This window comes from Toxorhynchites rutilus, chromosome 2 (genome assembly GCF_029784135.1).
Source record: "Toxorhynchites rutilus septentrionalis strain SRP chromosome 2, ASM2978413v1, whole genome shotgun sequence".
NCBI classification, from domain to species: Eukaryota; Metazoa; Arthropoda; class Insecta; order Diptera; family Culicidae; genus Toxorhynchites; species Toxorhynchites rutilus.
Window position 1 is genome coordinate 248,513,731 of NC_073745.1, and position 23,212 is coordinate 248,536,942.

Below are 23,212 nucleotides of genomic sequence, written 5' to 3' on the forward strand. Positions count from 1 at the left end.
CAAACGGTTCCCCGGGAAGATCTCGAAGCAGCCGCTACACACACACACATACACGCGCGGAATTCTTTCCGTTTGGATGCCATTCAGCATCGAGAAAGATCCGGAAAATAATCTGCCAGTTCCTCTGGGAATTTAAAAATACATTCATGTGAAAGAGTTTATTTGAATGTTTTCTATCCATGTAACACTGTGACCAAATATGTTTCAATCAAGTGCTATTAACAAATGGTTATCGAGTTAGCATAAACCACTGGTGGGCTTCCAGTATCGAGGAAAATGTGGAAATATCTAATCGTTACTGAAAATAATCTGCCAGTTCCTCTGGGAATTTGAAAATACATTCATGTGAAAGAGTTTATTTGAATGCTTTATATCCATGTAACACTGTGACCAAATACATTTGGTTTTGGGATTTTTCAATCAATCGCAATTAACAGGATAGCTTCTGAAGATTATTCTTCCCCATCAGTAGGATATTTCCGTATCCAATATTGGATGCATAAAACCTTGTGCCTCCAACGTAACGCTCTCGTTTTCGAAGTCCCCTAAATATTCATTCATTCAGAATTAATTCAGATTCAACTTCAAACAAATGATCTCTAAATCAACGATAGTCCTACGTCACCCTTGCGGTTATACCATAGATATAACCCACTTCCTGTTTTTTTTTGCAAAAAGATTATGCTTGCCAAAAAAAAAAAATGACTTTGCTCTTGTAATTATTGATTGTATTTGTTTCTAATAGTATACATGGTTCCTGGACCAAGGGCGCTATATCGGTATCGATACTTGTAAATGATGTTAAAATGAAGTCTATAACCCTAATAATGATGGGGTTTTGAATATTGAATTATTTAGAACATTGAAGAACTGTAAATTCCCATTCAAAAATGAAGTGTTCGCAATTTGAATCATGTGTAGAAACTTGATTTATATTCCGAACACTAATTTTAATGAAGATTTCTGCATAAAATATCATTTTATTTCATCCATTTCATCCATAGATTCTTACCATTTCTGGCACTTAACATGAAAACAACAAACAAAATAGTTGAAAAAACTACAAAAACTGAAAAAATTACCGATGCTTCTTTTTTACAGAATCAGCTAACGCAAACATTTTGTCATTGGTTTTGACTGTCACTTTTTTGCAAATGTCTAATATTGGGTTGGGGAAAAAGAAATGTCGTATATTATCAATATATGGCAACACTTAAACATATCTTGTGTTGTACTTTTCGCATCGGGTCATACTATACGGCTATTTAAAGACGACAATCTGTGCTACAAATGTCGTTTTGACAGTGTTGTGATTGTCCTTTTCAGTCTCAAGTTATAGCGCGTCAAATGTGGAGTCCACCTTTCAAGAAATTCGCCATATTTTACGTTTTTACTACCTGCGAGGTAAAACTGCAACGAAGGCGGTCGAAAAAATTCGTGTAGTTTATGGACCCGATACTGTAACGATTCGCACAGCACAGCGTTGTTTTGATCGATTTCGTTCTGGTGTAGTGGCTGTCGAAGATACACCCCGTACTGGTAGGCCAATAATGAAGTTGCCTTCTAAATAGCCACAAGTTTGCGAACAAAACGGCGCATATTTGACTTAAATTGGATAATTATAAGTATGTTAAATAAGGCGTCAAATTTCGATCAGAAATACGACATTTCTTTTATCCCCAACCCAATATTATAAATTCTAGTCTGTATCGATACCAGTAAATGATGTTAAAATAAAGAGTATAACCAAAACAATTTCAGGGTTTTGATTATTCAATTATTTATTCGGTTCGTTTATTCGTTTATTCGTTCGTTTATTAAAAGTTCGGTAAATTTACATTTGAAAATGAAGTGTTCAGAATTTGAATCATGCGTAGAAACATGATTCATATTCCGAACACTATTTCAATATTAATTTTAATGAAGATTTCTGCATAAAATATATTTTTTTCACCCATTTATTGTAGTTTCATACATTCCTTAGTACTTAACATGAAAGCAACAAACAAAATAGTTGAAACAACTATGAAAACTGAAAAATGAACGATGCTTGTTTTTTACGGAATTTGTTAACGCAAACACTTTATCATTGGTTTTTACTGTCACTTTTTTGCAAATGTCTAATACTATAAATTATAGGCTGTATCGATACATGTAAATGGTGTCAAAATGAAGACTATACGTCGAAGAATGTCTGTGTTTTCATTATTCTATTATTTATTTATGACATAAAAGTTTAGTAAATTACCATTTAAAAATGAAGGGGCTGATCACGAACGTCACTTCGCGGTGAAAACGAAGTGAATTGTATACAATCTCATTACGGCTGCCATCGTGTATGTAGAATCCGGAAGAGTTCATCCGTCGTGACAACTTTGATGAACTCGGTGTTATTATGAATACCACGATACTGTCATGTCACGTAGAAAAACAGGTATATTTGTCGTTTGTGTTTTAGATAGTGAAAGCTAGTCACGCGGAATGGAGTAAGTTTAATTTCGTATTTATTTAGCTTTTTTGCTAATATTTTGAATCTTGTCTTGTTTAGCAAAGAAAAGATAGACAAACAGCAATTTACCCGCTTGGTGGCATTTTTAGACCAAATACTGACGTATCCAGAGGACAGAGGACGTGTGTCTGAAAGATGTTGTTCACAAGTTCCTGTTTAAATAATTAAATCAAAATTCTGAATCCCATGTGAAAGTAGCTCAGATTATACTGATCGTGAGGTGAATAAATTCCGGTTTTCTATGAGATAAAGAAGCGCACACGTGGCCGAGTGGTTAGCGTCTCACATTGTCATGCCGGGTGTTCGAGTTCGATTCCCGTTCTGGCCGGGGGATTTTCGTAAAAGAAATTTCCTTCGACTTGCACTGTGGTCACGGGTATTCTAGAGCTTGTCCCTCGGAATACATTCAAGGCGTGTTATTTGGCTTGAGAAATCTCAACTATGTATTAATAAATGACGCTAGTTAATGCATACGTTGAGACGGCAAAAGTTCCACGGGGAACGTTAACGCCATTCAAGAAGAAGAAGAAGAAGAAGAATTAAAGAAGGTATCATTCAATAAAATTGTAGAAATTTTTCTTACAAAATGATTCTAACTTTGACCTATACTAAATGCTTATCACTATCCAATATGTTCAACAACTACATTATTCACGAGCAACCAAGTATTTCTCCTCATCTTTGAACCAGCGTTTGATTCAGCAAACTAACGCGCCAAACAAATAAACAATGGGATGAGCTCGAATAGTTAACATTGAAATATCGAATCATCGAAGTATAATCGCAAACTCGCCATTCTAAAACATACGCTTAATTAAATGGAATATTATCTTATACACTGTTTTAATTTTACCTACATAACGTTCAAACGTCCGAAATTATGCAACCGACATAACCTTTAAACGCCCGAAATAATGCAACTGACATATCTCTTATAAACGGGAATGAACTCTTTCACTTCACGGAGTTTATTTTTACACGCAACTGTCCGTGACAATGATGATAGACACAAATAAATTAAGTGAAGTGTGAGTGTCGTGAAAGCGTACGTGGCAGTGATGTTCGTGATCAAGCCCGAAGTGTTCGGAATATGAGACAAAACGGTATCTTTATTCGAATCCGGAAACAGCTGTTAAAAACGACGCAAGTAATAATCCATTTTCCGGAATCTGATCGGATTTGAAATTAGCCTAACAGAATAACACATTTTCTGCGATTGAGTTTGAAAAACTTGTACGGAAATTGCGTCTGACAATTATTTTATGTTATAAGCCGAGCTAGTTCAAAGTATTTTTTTTAAACGAGCGAGTAGCTCCATACATACAAATCAAATGTCAAATTTCGTGGTATGGGTGCTTTCGTAATTCTCCGGATCGATTGACGTTTACTCGCAATCGAGTAACTCATAACGTCTAAATCCGGCTTAACTTTGAGTATCCATTTTCTATAACCGCACAGAGAGTGTTGCTCTCGTTTGTTGTTTTTTCGTCGATTTACTCATGCAGAGAACTACAAAATTTCTGAAGAAAGTGTTTGACTGAAAAAGACATTCAATGTATAAACAATGTACAAACTGGAATGCCTGGAACTCAACATGGAATGTCAGTGGGATATGGTGTTATCGTTTTTTTCTAAGGTTTTGTTCGTCTTGCTTTTACTCTATCTACTGTATTTAAAGGCAGGAGATCCGATGAAAAGAATGTCAATTTTAATGTCTTGATGATTATTACATTTGCAGTTAATTTTGCTGCAGTTACTCAAGGGGCCACCCACACATTCCAACACGCAACACAACATGCGCTCACTCACGCAACATTCACATGGTGACGGGTGGCACTCACCAGCCAACGGACAACACATACAAATATACATGGTAATGTTGGTGGCAGATTGCTATGAGAGAACTAACACATGTACGAGGGAAAGAACCACGCATGCCTTAAGCGGGATAAAAGATAGGATTAGTAGTTCTACCACGATCGGAAGCAGATCGGCTTTGTTTTTCTCCCTGAGGAAGCACGTGGCGTACAAGTTCAGGACGTTGGGGATTGGCAGCCATTCTCTTTGGTCGTATCTCTACGAGGAAAGTTCCAGGAATTAAACCCGCCAAGGAGAAAGGCGTCGTTGTAGTTACAGCCGCCGAATAATATTTGTTTGGTGGCTGAGTGTTATTTTCGCCAAGGATAAAGGCGTCGTTGCGGGATTCACCGCAAAAATCTAGAGTGTTCGGCGGTTGTATTCGCGAAGATAAAGCGTGATCGCGAAATCATTAGTCCTCACGTGCTTACGGCCATCGTCGCGAAATTCTCGTTTAGCAAATGTTCATTCGCGGAAGTTAAAAGCGTGGTTACGATCATAAGTGCTAAATTTGAAAGTGAATTCTAAAAAAAAAAATAAGAAGTTGAATATTCGTCATCCTCTGAATAGTGGTTGTGGGACGGCCTCATCGTCCGAGCGGAAAAAAATTGGCAGTCGCGGAGACTAGCCTTGAAGCCGTGGTTGTTGCTGGATTACGGCAATTCTGGCTTGGCAAGTTGGTGTGGCGTAGAAGCGGTGGAGCGGTTGTAGCTGTGTTTGCGGATGATTTTGTGACGCTGGGTGGCGGCGTTCGTCCTACATCGCCGTGGTGGTGGAAGTTCCGGTTCAGCAGCATCGTGGTAGCGGCCATCTTGGTGGAAAGAGAACCAACAAAAGAAAAGCGATGAGGATATAGGACGCTGGGAACAAAGACGCCAAAGCAGCCAATCAGAAGAGAACACGATCTGGACATATGGGTGAGTGCGCATTTAGTTATTTGTGCATGCGTGTTGGTGTTTATATGTGTGCGTGTCAGTGCCAACTTGAACTGCGTTGAGCAGTAATTAATTTTGAGCATGATGGCTGCTCAACAACATGCCGCATCGTGCAATTTGTAGATCGGAAACGACACGAAGTAGAATAAATCAATCAGATGTCGTTACATGATTTTAGAGGATAATGGCGAGATATACGGAGGAAAACGGAGTACTACGAATAGTTTTGGAGTAGGATCTTTAATGGTTTACCTTGGATCTTTTTTCCTACAGGCAAGATTGATTTGGCAATTCAATCTTCTAAGATCAACTTGACAGATTACATTTAGGTTGACCTCGGTTTGTGCAAAGTATCGTTCCAATAAGTTTGTTTTATTCTACAAGATGCCAGCATTCACACCAGTTCATCTACAAAATTGTGGTTAGATACTCTGAAAATCGATTTGCTGGAATAACCAGTTCGTAGTCCCGATTCAAATCCAATGGAAAATATATAGGAAATGCTTTTTAGATTGATCTACGCTGGTAATAAGCAGAGTTCGGGTTGAACGACGGTGCGAACAAGACGTGCTTGTTTGTGCTCTGTCTTCGTCTTCAAGTTTTGTCGGTGTATTTGGTGTTTCGATTGGAAACTATGCTTTCATGCTTCGAAAAGATGAATACAGTTGATTTTCCTTGAATAAGTTACGCACAATTGTGGTTTAAAAGAGTGTTTGGCTGAGAAAATTTGTTTTAAAATATAAAAGTGTGGCCGCGTCGATTGTGTTGCGATAAGCTTTTTTGCATCTGGTGTTTCTAGTGCAAGTGTGTATGATAATAACGTCTTGTGTTATATTACCCAGTGTTCTGACCGAACTACATTCCATTGAAATATGGATAAATTGTGAAATTGGAAATAAATCCATAAATCGAGCGAAGCCATTTTTATCTTCGCGTGTATAAGCGAAATTTTCATTCAATCGATGTTTCGTGAATGGGTGTGAGTGTGTGTTTTTTCTTCATATCGAGTTCGAAGTTTCTATGTCGTAGTGTGTGTATCACCATAGTAGGACCGTCGGCATGGCTGAGTGAAAAGCAGTGCAAGCTAAGTTCTCTCTTTCTTCTTTTTCATATATTATCTCTCTGGGGATCAACTGAAGTTGTTTGAAATTGAAGACAGGTGTGCTAAATTTTTTTTATAACGTATACAAAATCATTCACTCATAGGTTTCCATTCCGCGCGTTTCATGTTTGCTCCTGTTTCGGGACACTCGTAGATACATCAGTGTGTATGTGCTTGTTGCTGCACAGTTCTCTGAGTGAGTGACGGGCGTTATAAAGAAGAAAGAGAGCATGTCGTTTACGTTCCATCTTCGCGCCGCGTTATCTTGTTCACACTGCAACAAAACAAGACAATGGTCACTCGATTATGATCAGGTATTTTGTGTGTAGATATGTGGCGTCATTGTAATGTACGTCGTGTTTCTTTAATTATTTAATTTTTTAATGCTTCCTTCTTTAATCCTTTGATAAATTAGTTCTTTAATTCTTGAATGTATTAATAACATTAACTAATCCAATTGTGACAACGGGTGGTTGTCTTTGGGGGGCCTGGGGGGCCGCCGAGGGAACTCGTCTTCTATAGGTAGAGGCGATGGTTTTTCTGTTGCTTAGTGCGTGCTCTTTGAATGTGTCTGGTCGAGGGAGAGGAGGACTGTCTTTGGGTGTTTTGGGAGGGACCGATGATATGTGGTGTTTAGGGGTTGAGTGGTTGAAGAGTTAATGGGTTGAAGAGTGGGGAGGGGTTGAGTGGGAGTTGGGGAGTTGGAGAGCCGACACTGCTCAGGTCTAGTTGAGGGCTTGATCTAGTACTAGTGTATACCCGCGCGGTTATTTTCTCAAGTGCAGCGGATGGTTGGGATGGTCATGGAGGTGGAGCGGTGTTTTTCGGGGCACGATTGTGAGGGATGTCGCTGTATGGCCGGAGGGATTGGTGGTTTTTCGATCTTTTGGGGGTGCATACAGATGTACAGTGGGCCAACGGATGGTTTTTGGATTGCACTCGGTTTTCGTGTTGCGCGGATTGTGGAAATAAAGAACTTAACTTTTAAGTGCGTGCGGTACGGGGGTTGGGTGTGGTTTGGAGACTGCCCGTTGGTTTGTTGTGTGTCTTTGTGCATTTCCGGGAGATCGGGGGGCTTTTGGTCCTTTTGGTTGTCTAGTGATGTCTTTCACTGTCGTGTTTTGGGGGGTGCGGTTCTGTTTCCGTGTTTGTCTTGGTTGTCTGTTGTATTTGGGAGGGTAGTTGGATTTGAGTGGCTTTGGTTCCTTGGTTCCTTAGTTCTTCAATTTTTGATTCTTCTGTTGTTGGGTCCTTTCATTCTTCAATTTGTCGATGCTTTGGATATTCAACTTTTAAATTTTGTGTGTCTGTCCTTCTTTGATTACCCAGGGATGGTCCATCTTCCCCACGATAGGATGTGTGCGGGGAGTGCGCGTTGAATGGCAGATGGGTCGCCGCTCCTGTTTTTTTGGAACGGGTTCTCTCGGTGACTTTTTCAGATTTCCCGGAGATCACTGTCTGTCGTCACAATTGTATTCATATAAGGAGTACGCGCGTTGAAATCCGACCAATTTTAGAAGAGTTCTCCCTGTGACCTTCTCAGGTTGGCTAAAGATAGACCTCTTTCGCCGTGATTGGAGTTATATAAGGGGTACACGCGTTGAATAAGATATCGTTGCTCCGATTAATTTTAGACAAGCCCTCTCGGACCTTCTCAGATTGCTCAAGGATAGCTCTCCTTTGTCGCGATTGGATTTATATAGTGAATGCACGCGTTGGATAACTCAAAACTAATGGATGATTTTCGGAATTCCATTTCGTCGAGTGATCAAGAGTTTGCGCTTAGATAATCACATCACTTACCGCAGTGAATCCTGATTTTTTTTAACCATTCCCACTAACAACTATCCCTTCCATGATAAGCGCTAGGGAACCACGCTATAGAGGCGACCCTTCTGGCCTTCGGGCGGCGAATATCATACTAACATTCCTTCCCTTCCCCTGGTGACTGTAAGGACGTGGCCGGCGTCGTTATTGACCATTTAAAGCTCGAATCACCGAAAATTGCACAACGAGAATGATTTGCTAGTCCCAAGCGTCATTCTGAGTGTTCTTTGTGCAATTTGGTTGGTTCAGGTCAATCACGGAGAGCAACTACGAATTGTACAGTCTACCCAAGCTCAAGCTCAAGCTCTACGCTGGTAATAAGCAATATAACAGTATTAATGAGCTTGAAGCGACCATCTTGAAAACCCAGTAGAACACCGGTTAGTCGCGGAATTGAGTAACAAAATTACCGCGGATAACGCCATAATTTCCTTCGTTGTGTCCCTGTTTCATATCCCTCCTATCCGATCTACAAACTTTTACTTAGTCGCGGCAATACATACACACACTCTTTCCAGATACATTGGCCGAAGGTTGTGTAGTCCACTGATCATTTAACAAGAGCCAAATGCTAGTGACCATTCTATCCTGGATTCCTCGAGTCGAGAAGACACACCACGCTAGATATGGGGTACAGACTAGGGGGGCGTTGCTGATTAATGGTCAGCTGCATCCCAATAGGAAGTATTCCGTGTCGGGCACAGGTACAGAGCATTGGAGACTGCAACATGCCAATTATGAGAACGCTTGTAATATTAACCTCGAGCTAACCGTGAGTAATCGGTTACATATTACTAACATAGATAATAAGAAAAATTGTTAAAATATTGAAATCCCGGCCCCGTCAGGCTAACCCTATATGAGCCTTGATAAAAATATATATTTTGGAAAATAAACGCCATAAAGGACTAAAAATGAGATGCAAACATGGAAATAGATATTTCAACATGAAAACTGTATTTGATCAGTTCAGAAATCATTAAACTGTCCATCTGTAAGGTCGTTTACACCCGTGGTTAGCTATTATTATGAGTATCAGTGGTTTTATTTTCAACGTTACCCATCCGAAAATGTGAAAAGAAGCTTCTTCCACGTGGTATTTGTGGAATCCCATAATGCTTGCACACCACTAAATGAGGTATATAATCCGTTAGATGAACATTTTTGGTGCAGGTGTAAATAATTTATGGTAATTTGTCAAATAACAGTGTTAAATATAGGTTATGTTGAAGACAATACCGTTCAAATATTATCCACATTGGGAAAGCATGCAGACTAAATGATAATAGAAAAAAATAGAATTTTTATTTTCCACAACGTTAAACCGAATTCAGAGACAGGAAAAATCAAAGAGATTTTTTTTGGAAAAACCCAGTTTATTGCTATAAAAGTAAGCGATTATCGAGTACTGAATACAATAATCAGCAATGTTTATAAACATCCATTACACTTCGCTCGTGGGACGAATCCTAGTGTTGATTTTAAATAGCGACCCCCATTCAAGAGCAACAAATGCCGCCCACCAAACGTTGCCCTGTTTTACATTGATCGGCAGTGGTTTTGTATTCGGTGATAGCGTATTTGAGCTCTTTAACCAAATCCGCAATTTTATCGCACTGGAAGTCATTACCAGTGAGCACGAGTCGTACCAAAACCGGAAATCTGTCACTGATGTGCTTGGCATCTAGCTGCGTCAGTTTATTGTACCCAAGATCCAGTTTAAGTATTCTTGGGAGCGTTCTCAGTGTTTCCATATCTAGCCGAGTCAACTGATTGTGTGCTAGATGAACATACTTCAGGTAGGTTACATCGCTGACTAAACTGTTGGACACTGTTGTCAATCGATTGCCGTCGAGCTTCAGCAGAATAAGATTCCGAAATTTGCTCACTGAGCCGAAATCGAAACTCTCGATTTGATTGTGAGAAAGATCCAAGGTCACCAGTTTGTTGAAACTGGGGATTTGGTCGGCACTGGTCAATTTGTTATGCGATAATCTCAAGAAAATAAGCGATGGCTCTTTCCCCAACACTTGGACCGATTGAATTTGATTGTTCGAGGCAACCAATTTGCGAAGATTCTTAGGAATGCTAATAGCTTTCAAACGATTGAAGCTGACATCAATGGCATCTACCGACCATTCTCTGAGGAATTGTTTCGTCTCGAATTTCTGTAGAACGTTGTGAGAAGCATTCAATGATATCAAAGAAGTGCAACTTGCCAGAAGTGAATCGTCTATTTTTGATAGCATATTCCTTTGGAGATCTAGCGCCTCCAATGATGTTAGCGGATTGAATACTGCCGCCGGAAGCGTTGCTATTTGATTGTTATCTAATTTCAAGACCCTCAGTTGATTCAATCCGGTGAATGTGCTTTCCTGAATCTCGCTGATATCGTTTTGCGAAAAGTCAAGCGTGGTGATTTTTTTCGCCCCATTGAAGAGATTATTCGGCAGAGACGGGATTTTGTTTCCAGTTAGATTCAACTCTCTCAGATTGTTGGCTTCGGCGAATGTATCGCCCATCAGAGTCTTAATTCCACTGAAACTGCTATCCAATTGTTCAACGTTTGGAAATTGCTGGAAGACTGCTGTTGGCACTACGGCCATGGTGGATGAAGCAAACTTCACATTTCGTGGGGCGGTTCCACTTGACGAGAATGTATTTGACGCTAGTTGATCTGCAGATTTCAGCTGAACTCCACGAAACACGCATTGTTGACTTCCCTCGAATGCACACTTGTAGTCTCTGGCAGACGTATAGCCCAGCGCTATTATACTATAAAAATATGCAAATAAGTTTTTCCAAAATTACGTTGAAAAACAATAATTACCACAAAAGAGTCGCTAAACTTTCCGAACACAGCATTTTGATGTGCTCAAGATGAACTGAAATTATGAACTGAAATGATTTCTTATCACTGTCATTGCTTTTATAGAGAAGATTATGGCGTTTGTTCGTATTTGAACTGAATTCCGCGATTGACTACCACGAACTGATGAGTGAATCGAACTTCTTAACCGATGCGCTATGCCGTGTTCTGAGAACTCACCGTTGTTTGGTGGTATTGTGGCTAATGAATCTAAAGAATTTAATAAACATATATTATAGAGTGTATGTTTCATACTAAATAGTTTTTTTGTATTAAGAATAAGGGTTACTATCTCGTGAACAATTATTTATTTCTGTCAATATAATCTCCATGAGGCACTGTACGGCAATTTAGATTTCGAAAAACTGTCAAAACCCAAACCTTATTTAACACAAATGTTGTTTGAATGTATTGACTATACTTATTTTGCTGAAAGTTGCTATAAGCCATTTTGAATTTGACACTTTTTAATCAAGCAAAAACTTTGACGTCACCAATTTTCAGCTTTCAATAATCAGCTACCTTGCCGTTTTGTTTAATTACTTGGAAAACCCGGTTTGGCATATTGTCTATTAAATTTTTCACAACACATTTCTTGATATTTTCCCTGTCCTGTTGAAACGTAAATTGTTTTCGACGATACTTACGCAGGAAAGGTAGAACTGCGTAGTCCATTTAGAACAATGTGAAAGCTATCTTGAACCTTCCAACTTCAAAAAATCCCGCGCTTATCATATATGTGCAATTGCAAATGAAATCGTCCCAAAAATGCAGATTAAAAAAAAGTATTTTTCATTCGAATGAAGGTTTGAATTCCGTTTGGGTTGGAGGAAATATGAGTTTTCCACAGCAATTGGGAATTTTTTACTTAAGTGTAACTTTTGAGAAGGGCGTATCGATTTTAATAAGAGAAATCTTTGATAATTTATATCTCAAAAACTATGAGTCGTACCGAAATAGTTTCTTAGAAAGAGAAAGGATATGGATATGTTATATAAAAAAATGCTCAGCCTTCAAGAAAAAATATAAAAAACCATGAAAACAAATAAAACGGATACAATCAATAATTACGAAAACAAAATCCAATTTTTTGGCTAGCGTAAATTAGGCAATTGGTTTTAATTTGATATGTCGATCATCAGAATCGATCCAGTAGTTCAAAAGTTATGAAATCATTTTTGGGAAAAATGAATTTTTCGGACCACCCTAAAATGGAAATGGGCACCCTGATGAAAAAATAAAAAATACCTGTCTGATATTTTGCAATAAAGAACAAATATACCACTATTGACGAAAATTTGAGAGCCACAATATCGGTTTGACATGGAATGGCAGTATATAAAGTTACTCTGATTCAAACATCGTTCATCAGTCGAACAATCTTCCTTATAGAGTGAATAACAGTATACCACAATGGACTGTAACAAAACGTTCTTGTGTTGTAGACCGTTTCCGAAAAAAACGGTAAGAAACGTTCATCTGAAAAACGATTTTTAATCGTGTCAGTGATTGAGAAACTTAAGTTAATGGGATGCAATGTCCTTTTAAATACATCTTGAAAAAATTCCGAATCATGCCGTTTGTGCTTTTCTGTGCTTTCCTGCCCGTGCCGTCAATGACTAGTAACTTGTATAGCGGCAAGGCAAAATTTCTGGATATTCATAGCAGTTCTGTTTTTCGTCTCTTCTAACGATCGTGGGTTATAATACCGGGACCATTTTTCCTCAAGGCTAGAGGCGAATGAACTTTGTTAAAACGTTAAAACCTACATAATGGAGAAAAAAATCAATCAGGCACAATTTTTACTAACCACTGAGATTCAGTTGGGTGTTAATCGATTGCTCGAAATGCAAATGCTGTGCTTGCTCTACGGACACTGAGAAAAATGAAAACATTACAACTCAAGTAACGGACGAGAATATTAATGGTATAATTTGCGATTTATATTACGCAGGAAAGATGCCATATCTAGGGAAAGGCTGTATGTTTCACAGATTTGTTTGGTTCTTACGAAAATATTGATCCGTAAGCAAAAGCTATAGGATACAGCACAATCTCAACGGATTTATATGGATTTCAATATATATAGTAGAGGGTGATAGTGTATGTTTCGTTTCGCTTCCTTCAGAAAAGAACAGAACAAACAAAGTTAATGCGCCCCAATGGTAATGTCGAGGATAAAACCTGAGAGGTCTAGGAATATATAATATATAATGTATATAAAATCTGCCTTGAATATTTATGCTGACGACACAAACCGATAGTTTCCGCCCTGATGAAAAATATTGACGCTCAAGGTAACCATCCCTGGTCGGACATACGGGATTTGAACATCCTTCCGATGTTTTAGGTGTACAGAATCACAAAGTACCAAGCGGCCGTTTCGTTCATGCATCACAGTAAAACGCCTCGCGTTAAACCTACTTTCACCTTTTCCCTTTCCCTTCCCATTTGTGTGCTTTCCCGAACAGAGCTGTCAATAACGGGCAACTTATGCAGCCACTAGAATAGAAACAACGAAGGGGGATAGCGTAAACTGTCGCTATCGTATAAGTAGTATAAATAGTATAGTAGTATAAGGACAATTTTCAGAATCTTTCTGTGCCCGACACAACAAAGGTCGCTTATTCTGCTCGTTTTGTGTTTTATGTTTCCCCTCGAGCTGTGAACGCTAGCGAATATTACACATGAAGTGCATCTGGCTTTGCAATTAACACAATCATTCGAGCCATGGCGAAGCAGACGAAAAAAAAGAAGAGTGCAAATGATTATAGGTCGCTTCTAGCCATCAGTGTTTGGCTTTGAGTGTGTTGCTTGTTTTCGTTGCGTGAAACTTAGAACTTGTCCATTTCCTGTACATGTGAATAGTACACCTTCGATACTCCTAGTTGCCATTCGTATTTGCTCTCGTGTGCATCGGCTCTGTTCTGATGCAACAAGCTCCTAGCTTTGTTAACGGTTTTGACCGAGAGTCGAGAAACGATTTTTCATAAACGGTCATTCGCGCGATGTTTCATTTGTATCGCTGCAACTGTGTGCATCTGTTAGACGCGTGTTTGATGCTTGTTGAATGGCGATTCACGGAAAATGTCTCTCGTTAAATACTCAGTGCAATGCGTGCATTGATATAAAGAAACAAATTGCGACATATGACCAATTAGTGTATTGTTCTCGCAAAGGCAAGAAAAAATCGTTGCTTCTCGAAATGATTCTACAAAACCACGCAAGCCATTAAACCTTTTCAGAGTCCTCGGATCTTTTCACTAAAGAGTTATTTATGAAATTTCGACGTATTCGCAAAAAATATCCGAAATGATAAACCAACAAATTAAAAAAAAATGCGTAGTACTACGTCCTAAGCCGTTGTGTCTCGAATACAACCCCGCGGATTTTTTTCTAACCTTTTGTTATGCGGTACTCTCAACGCGCCTTTACAGAAATTTAAAGTAATTTTTTATGCGGTTCTCTCAACACGCAACATTTTCATTACTTCGATTCGTAATGGGGGATTTCCTTTCTTCTTGAATATCTAATATAAGCGGTTAATTAAATGCTGCAAGTTATCCGCAGCAAAACCTGCCACGGTCGCCAAATCTGTAACATCAAACTCTATTAGGAAATCCCCCATTACGCCATTCACTGCCTGGAATCCTACCACATGTCTCGTCAGGTTAGCTGTTAGACTCTCACTGCGGAGCTGTGTGCAATCTCTTACTACACATCGGCATATGCAGTATATAATGCAGGGTGACATACAGTAGTTATGTCCTAAGGGGCTGTCCACATACCACGTGGACAACTTTAGGGGGGTAGGGGTCGCGAAAATGTCCACGGAGAGGAAGGAGGGGGTTCAGATAACATCCACGTGGACACGATACATATTTTCTCAATGATGCGCTGTATTTTCAAGAATTATTGAACTTTCCGCCCACTCTTAGTATTCTGTGTTTATGGCAAATGGTTGAGCTGGTTGAGTGCGTCAAACATCCATATTTTTCATATGGCTAAACTTTTTCTCTGGAATGTGTATTCTGAAATTCATCAATATGAACTGAGAGCGATCGAATTATTTACATTCATAGGAGAGAATCACGCATTCCACTAGGATGAAGACACAATCGAAGAATGTTACAATTTTATAATACACTCGACAAAGCAATTAGAAGAATAGAGTGTTAAGTTGAAAATTGTAATTGCTTTTTGAAAAGCTGTAACTTCGTGAAAATCCAACATACATCATTTCAAAGCTTCAACTGCAACATTTCAAAGCTTCAATTTTTGGAATATACAACGGACCCATTGTTATCTTGCTGTGTGTGAATGTAGTGAATTAAAATATAGGAACAAAAAATCCAATTTCTTCCTGTTATTTCAAGGTTTTTCGAGACTTTTAGTAACCAGCTTTACCTGGATTCCAAGAACTTTCCTGTAGAACCTTTCAATACAAAGTTATGTTTTTTTAAATTAAAAAGTGATCCATCGTCTTCGACGATTGATAATTCAATAAATGATGAACGCACTGCTAATCGATAGGCAGTTGTAGAAACTGCAATAAATTGTGTGCAAAGTTAATTCGTTGATTCGACGAAAAACGAACGAAATGTTTTTTTTAATTTTTTTGCATCGATTTTTTAAAAGTTCCAAAAACAGTTTTTTGTGTCTTATTGTACAGTGTTATTCTTGCGCTGATTTTCGTGTAATTTCAAAAATTATTTAGAAATTTCGACTTAACACTCTGTACCTATTTTTTTGTCGAATGTATTAAAAGCACGACATTATTTTTTTAGGTGCGGGATTCGATTCAGCTTCCGCTCCTTCGCTTATATTTATTGAGGTTTACTTTTTTTAATTAAGTATTTTTTGTAATACAGATTCACTACAGATATCTAAAACCACCGTTCATTAGCACCTGGTGAAGAATGGTTTCGTAAAACGCTGCAATGGATGGGTTACATATTATTTGATCAAAAACATTTGATTGATCGAATCTCCATTTGCGAATCCCTACATCAACACCACTAAAACACGTATCGTGTTTAGCTCCGAAAAAAATCATACACTGTGTCTGATTGGATTGGAAAAAATCTATATTACGTGCTTCTACCCTCCCAGATGGAATCCATTATTTTACACCTCTGCTCGGAAAATGTCAATATCTCAATTGTAAGTTGGCTTAAGAAACTGTTGAAGTGCCTAAATCTCAGCTTTCAGTGGAGTTCGAGAACTGTTCAAGTGCCTATATGACACCTGAACACTTCTGAGGCGAGTTTAATAATTCTGGTCTTAAACTCGCCTCAGAAACTCCAATAAAATGGGGGTCGAATTCCATCAGGACAATGTCAAATCTAATGTCTGTTTGGCAATTCGGCAAACATGTTTTGTAGTTTGGCTGGGACTCTACCCGCCATATTCACCAGATATTCCTCCCTTAGATTATAACTTGTTCAGTATCTTGTAAGAACTATTGCTCACCAGACAGCATGAAAATACAAAACGGTGCATATATAATCGAAGAAATTCATGTCTATAAAAATGATGCTTTTGATTTTTTCATAAAATCGGCACGAGTTTTCAGGGCAACCAAATATTTCCCACGATTAACAAAGCTGTAGGGGAAAGGGGGGCAGTTTCGGACACCGCTTGTAAAAATTAAGTGGTACAATTTCCAATCAAATTAAAAATATAAGTAAGTTAACAGTCCTTCCACCAACAGTTGTCATATGGTTTGACATCTTCTGGTCGTTTATTACTTACGAAAACAACACGGTGCCCTTTTTCATACACGTTTCGAAACTTTTGAGCTTGAAGTTGTAAGTATTTCCCTAATTCCTTTGTGAACGATTTAGAAATTTAAGTACACCAACTCAGTTAGTAACTAATGTGAAAAGAAAAAAGTGCATACAACGGGGAAGGTCTATTTATTAGATAAAATTATAATTTGTCTTCGGATGGTGGTGGGGCACATTCGGACATCGTTCACGGGGCACATTCGGACACTGTTTAATACCTCATAAAATTTGTGTCTGATTGTTGTTTACCAACAAACATCAATCTAGTCTGATTCTCAGACCTAATGATGGTTCGAAACTACAAAAAGAAAACCGATAGAACCAGTGTCAACGAAGATGAGATGGAAAGAGCTGTCGAACTAGTTTCGAATAGAATCGTTTTCATGATTCTAGCTCACAGGTGGCTCACAACTGGGTCCATTGTCTTTGCTAATTTCCCAACTAACGGTTGCATAATGGGAAAACTGTTTCTCAATGATCTGGAACATTTGAAATGGGGTAGCAAAGAGCAACGTAAACGAATCAATATAAAAAAAATCAAAAATCAACATTCGTCACATTCGGACAAAATTTTCGATTCGGCAATTTTCAAAAATTCGAATAAACCATTCGTAATCGCATCAAAGCACACCTCTAACACGCTCATATGATATATTAATGTCCAAATGACAACCAGGATGAATTCAGGATTTTTTTAAGTTTACGAAAAATATTAAAAATCAAGGAAAAAAAAGTGTCCGAATGTGCCCCCCTCTCCCCTACAGAAAATATTGGTTAATGAAATCATCAATCACGATGATACTTTTGGTATTTAGTTCTGACTAGGTTCATTGTAGTCGCCATGCACTACCCAACCAAGTTTTGTGAGTGCTTAGAAGAGAAAATATTCTACATTAATACACTAATCTTGATAGCTGTGATGAATCTGCGGATCTGCTAAGTGGACGGCGTCAGAAATCAGGCAGTGACTAACATCTTTGAGTTTGAGCGGCAATCCGCCCGCAAAGTGCATTGAAAACAGAATTCAGCAAACTTGCGTTGGATTCTAATAAAAATTTGTGAGATTAGCTTCATGAGTAATATTTTCATATAGATTACAGCAGAAAAAAAAACTAAAAAGCTTCCCGAGCTCGCTAAAAAATAAAACAAATGAGAGCAAACCATTTAATAGTAATAGCTAACATTTTTACCAATAGAAAATATGGGATAGAACATAGAAAATTCAATTATTCTCTCTAAAAAATGGAGAGATGTCTACGTGGACAAGATGGAGAGGGGTATCAAGAATGTCCACGCTATCGTGCTTTTTCTGTCCGCGTGGTATGTGGACAGCCCCTAAGACAAAACCAGACAATAGGGGTTCGATTTCGGACCTGCGGCTGCTGATTGGTCAATTCTAAAGGGTTGCCAATAATATTTTATAATACACTTCTATATACACCCACGTTTTTTTTTTGTTACGCGGTTTTTTTGCGCAGTTTTTGTTACGAGGTTTTTTTACGCGGATTTTCCAATTAACGCGGTTTTTCACGCGGATTTTCCAATTAACGCGGATTTTGACGTGGGACTACGTCTAACCGGAATATATAGGGGGTAAAATGAAAACCTAAACACAGAACATGCAGGAAAAAATGCAAGATTTCGAATGCTTATAACTCAAACATTTCTTACTGGATCGGAAAGATGTTTGCATCAATCGATAGGGAATATTTCTACGCATCTATCGCAACTAATAAAATGTTATTTTTCATTAGATAAACAATTGAATAATTGTAAAATGTTAAGCGTTATCTAAACACCCTAACTGCCTCGTTTTGATTGGCCCGATTTACGGTTTCCTCAGCACAGCCATCAAAACCAAGCAGGCTTGGGGAAATCGGCATTGCAAATACATGGAAGTAGGGGGACTTTTGTTCTCACCGATATATATTCCCTAGCACAGACTTCAAAACCAAGCAGCGTTGGAGAAATCGGCATTGCAAATACATGAAAGTAGGGAGAGCTTTTGTTCCTTAAGAGAGATTTCAAAACTAAGGTGCCTGGGGGAAATCGGCATTGCAAATACATGGAAGTCGGGGGTATTTTTGCTCCGACTGAAATGTTCCCTAACACAGACTTCTAATCCATGGAGCGTGTGGAAATTGGCAAGGTGTCTGAGGAAATCGGCTTTGCAAATAAATGCAAAATGCGAGCACTGTTATACTCGCTTGCCTTTGTAGAGTCTCTCGTTGTGTAGAGTCTAGAATATGTTTCCTTAACACGGTCTTCTAGATTTTAGAACCTGGGAAAATCGTGCAGACACTAGAGGCGGATGAGCATTCAAGTTTAAAGCATATGTAATATAAAAAGTAGAAGTTGAAGTTGTTGATTCATGCAAGCCGGGGATACTTCTGCACCCGCATGTTTTGTTTTGCATTCCAAAAAGCCTTCTCCTAACACGGATTACAAAAGCGGCTACGAACACAACGCTTTGGCTCGGTTATTCAAGGTTGCATTGAAGGATATGCCTTCATATCCTCTACTCACTGAATTTGTACGCATACCATTTGATGATTAGGCAAAATGTTGATAACCGTTTGCTGGGATAACGCCTATTGATTTAACAATATGCGTTCGACGAACATGTCAAAATCGGAACTGAGTGCCTGAAGCTCATCAAATTCAGCAAATTCGCGGTTCGAGAAGTACGTAAACTTGAGAGATGCAAACTTCAGAGGGAAATGTAAAATAAAATAATCGTTTGATAATTTTTTTTTCTTTATTGGAAAGATTTTCAGCCTTAGGCTGGTTCATCAAACGTTTGATAATTCTTCCGTACATATATTTTGTTCTAGTCATCATACCAAACGTAAAATGTCCGTCATTAAATTTACTTGTAACGAAGAACAATCAATCACAATAAATGAATTGACTTTACACGGCATTTGTTCATTTTTTTCACTCACAGTGCAAATATATTGAACTCAATTGAATTTGGAAACTGTTTCATTCAATCAAGAATTTAATCAATACAAACGAATGATTGCTAAGCTAAGGTAGTTCCACGTCAACCTTGCGGTTATATCATAGATATAACCCACTCATTTTTTTTAATTAACGCAGTTTCTTTTACGCGGATTTTCCAATTAACGCGGTTTTTAACGCGCTTTTTTTACGAGGTACGTATCCCCTGCGTAAAAAAAATGGGTGGGTTATATCTATGATATAACTGCAAGGTGGACGTGGGACCACCTTAGCTTAGCAATCATTTCAGTGAGCAGAAGATATGAGGGCATATCCTTCTATGCAATCTTGAATAACTGAGCCAAAGCGTTATGTTCGTACCCGTTCTTGTAATCCGTGTTAGAAAAACACTTTACGGAGTGCAAAAAAACCTGCAGGTGCAGAAGTACCTCCGGCTTGCATGAATCAACAACTTCAACTTCTACTTTTAATACTATAGCGGATTTTATACTATAGAGGATTTAAATGAAAGTTCATTCGCCTCTAGTGTCTGCACGATTTTCCCAGGTTCCTTAGTTTAGGAAACCGTGTTAAGGAAACATATTCTAGTTTGCACAAAGGCAAGCGAGTACAAAAGTACAAAAGAAATGTTCAAGTTATAAGCATTCGGAATCTTTCATTTTTTCCTGCATGTTCTGTGTTTAGGTTTTCATTTTTACCCCCATATACTCCGGTTAGACTTAGTCCCACGTCAAAAGCTGGGTGTAATGTACTCATGAGGCAAACAAGAAAAAACAAATCCGAAAGTTACTACATCTCAACGCATAGGAACCGATGTTCATCACCGATTCCGGAAACCACTGACAAAGAAAGTTGATCCACCCATAACATCGTGTCTGTACAACTTCAAAGATCAGAGTCCATTAACTTCTCTTCAGTCTTCGAACAACTGCTCAAAAACTGCTGAATGTATGTATGTAATCAGGTGGATATTGTCCCGTAGACGAGCGGTCGAAGCCAGGCGACCATTAAGGTTAAAATCTAACAACCTGCTTTAATTGTGGTTGCGTTTTGTCTCGCGTCGCTCCTTAAGCCGATGAGCTCCATTTCTTAGTCTTCGATGCACTTGCGTTTTGTCGTGTTGTAATATATGTAGCAATTCATTATTTGTCACCAACGCAGGGATTCCAAGGATCTAAGGATCCAATTGTCCCCTAAAGTGGACGTTCGGTCTTCGTTTTTCTGACGTCGATAATTGCAATAAAATCGTGAAAATAAGAAACAGGGAAAAATAGAGATATGCAAATAGTTTATTTGGATAGTGTTCATAGTAAATAAGAAATAAGTAAATTTGCGAATATCTTGAACAAATCGTTCAAATAATTAGTACCTCACTTGTGTGAAAATATTTTTTTCGATTTACATATTCCTTTTATTTTCATGTTAACTAATCTAATATTTGTTCAAAATTTATCAAATGTTTCTCCAGCATTATAGCAACTAATCAATTTTGACATTTGATTTCGTTTAATTTCATGAAAAAATATTAACATTGTTGGACAGACACATAACTTTGACAAGCTAATAACATTCGAATAATTTGTTACTGTTTCTGAACACATTCTCAATATGGGAAATTTGATAATGAAACATGAGACTAAACCGTTGCCCTAAGTAAAATAGATCCTATTCCTCCTTCTTAGCGTTCCTAGTCAATCTGAAGGCAGCAGTTGCGTTTCCACCTCCGTACGCAATTCGGCATTTTCCATAATGAGCTGTTTAATCATTTTGCGCGATTTGTAAATTTCCTTGGTTAGCCGGACGATTTTCTCTCGCAGCTGATGTTCCATCGAGGTGCAGCAGATGAACTTGTGTTGCTCGGGCTTGGTGCAGTTACGATTTCCGGTCGACCACTTGACATAGGCTCGTTCCAGCGTGGTGACAATATTCATCAGATTGATACAATCCCAATCGTTGTTATCGGTGGAAACGAGCGCCAGATAGGGGAAGTTTTGCTCCACGTCTTCGATACGCATATCGATTAGCTCGTTGCCATGAAGATAGATGTTTTCCAGCGCGGGGAACGTATCGAACACTGCTAAATCGATAAACAGGAACTTGTTGTGGGCCAGATCGAGAGTTCGCAGTGATTTCGCCGGCGCGGGTATCCCGTTGTCTACTATCCACAAGTGGTTGTTGTTCAGCTTTATGCCCTTGAGATTTTTCATGAACGCAAATATAACGAAATCCAGCGTAATAAGCTCGTTGTATGACACATCCAATTCGACTAAATTTCGGAATTTAAAGATGTTGTTTATATTGGCGATGTTATTTCGCGATAGATTCAGATTTGTTAGCTGGAAAAAATCTCCTTGGTCCATCAGAATTCTACTGATTTGATTCTCTTGGGCGTTCAGTGTGCGAAGGTATTTCGTCACAAACACTTCGTCCAGATAATTTTTGCCAACATCCAGAATCTCGAGTTTGTTCAGTCCAATCAATTGGGCCATATTGAACGTGTTAATCATGTTTGTCGACAAATTCAGTTCCCTCAACATCGAGCAGAGCACAAACTGATCATCGTTGATTTCCTTTATGTTGTTATTCTGCAGCTCCAATATCTGAAGCTCTTCCAGTCCGGAAAATAAACTTTCCGGTAACTTCTCAATCAAATTGTCGTCCATATAGAGTTGACGCAAATGGCCCAACCCATCAAAGGCATGCTCTTCCAAGTATTTTACGGTGTTGTTGTAAAGCGATAGTATCTCCAGCTGCAACGCACCATTGAACACAAAGTTGTTCAGCTTTGAAATTTTATTATTATACAAGTGCAGCTCCTGCAATCGTTGTGCATTAGCAAACGTTCCGCCCAGAAGTTTTTGAATGTTGCACGCATCACTCGAGAGATACTGGATGGCAGGAAACGTTTCGAACACCTTCTTCGGCAAAACCACCATCGAACAATCCCGGAATGCAATACTGGTGTCATTGAAGTTTTGCACGCCGAAAAAGATGCTGTCAGCTTCCGATTCGTTGCGTATGATCACATCTCGGAACAAACAGTCGTAATAGTTCGCGGTCAGGGTGCAGTTAAATTTGATCTCTCGTCGTCCGTCTATCATTCGCGCCAGGATACACAGCCCGATGAAACTGGAAAAAAATGAAAAAAGTTGAGGTTCAGCAATAATTCACTTCGTAATGATATTTTACTTACAAGAAGTACCAGAACGACGTCGCCATTTGTGTATGATTGGGGCGTTCTGTGGACGAATGTTTTGCTCCCGTCCAGCGATTAAACATTCGGAACGATGGCGTTATCAAGAAGAATCTCACGCCAATGTGCTCGCGAGACGATGGAATGAGTTGCCATGTAATTTTTTT

At 38.7% G+C, this 23,212-nt stretch overlaps 2 protein-coding genes across 2 annotated transcripts; both read right to left on the bottom strand.

The window, feature by feature from the left end:
* Positions 1-9,591: 9,591 nt before the first annotated feature.
* Positions 9,592-11,221, bottom strand: LOC129767920 (carboxypeptidase N subunit 2-like). The gene is made up of 2 exons (XM_055769199.1): positions 11,061-11,221; positions 9,592-11,005 (listed from the first exon to the last, which is right to left on the bottom strand). The coding sequence occupies exons 1-2, from the start codon at positions 11,093-11,095 to the stop codon at positions 9,730-9,732; spliced, it is 1,311 nt and encodes a 436-aa protein (XP_055625174.1). The 5' UTR covers positions 11,096-11,221; the 3' UTR covers positions 9,592-9,729.
* A 9,939-nt stretch (positions 11,222-21,160) lies between these two features.
* On the bottom strand, positions 21,161-23,194 carry LOC129767988 (leucine-rich repeat-containing protein 15-like). The gene is made up of 2 exons (XM_055769327.1): positions 23,046-23,194; positions 21,161-22,981 (listed from the first exon to the last, which is right to left on the bottom strand). Exons 1-2 carry the CDS (start codon positions 23,129-23,131, stop codon positions 21,544-21,546), a joined length of 1,524 nt encoding a protein of 507 aa, XP_055625302.1. The 5' UTR covers positions 23,132-23,194; the 3' UTR covers positions 21,161-21,543.
* Between the last annotated feature and the right edge of the window lie 18 nt (positions 23,195-23,212).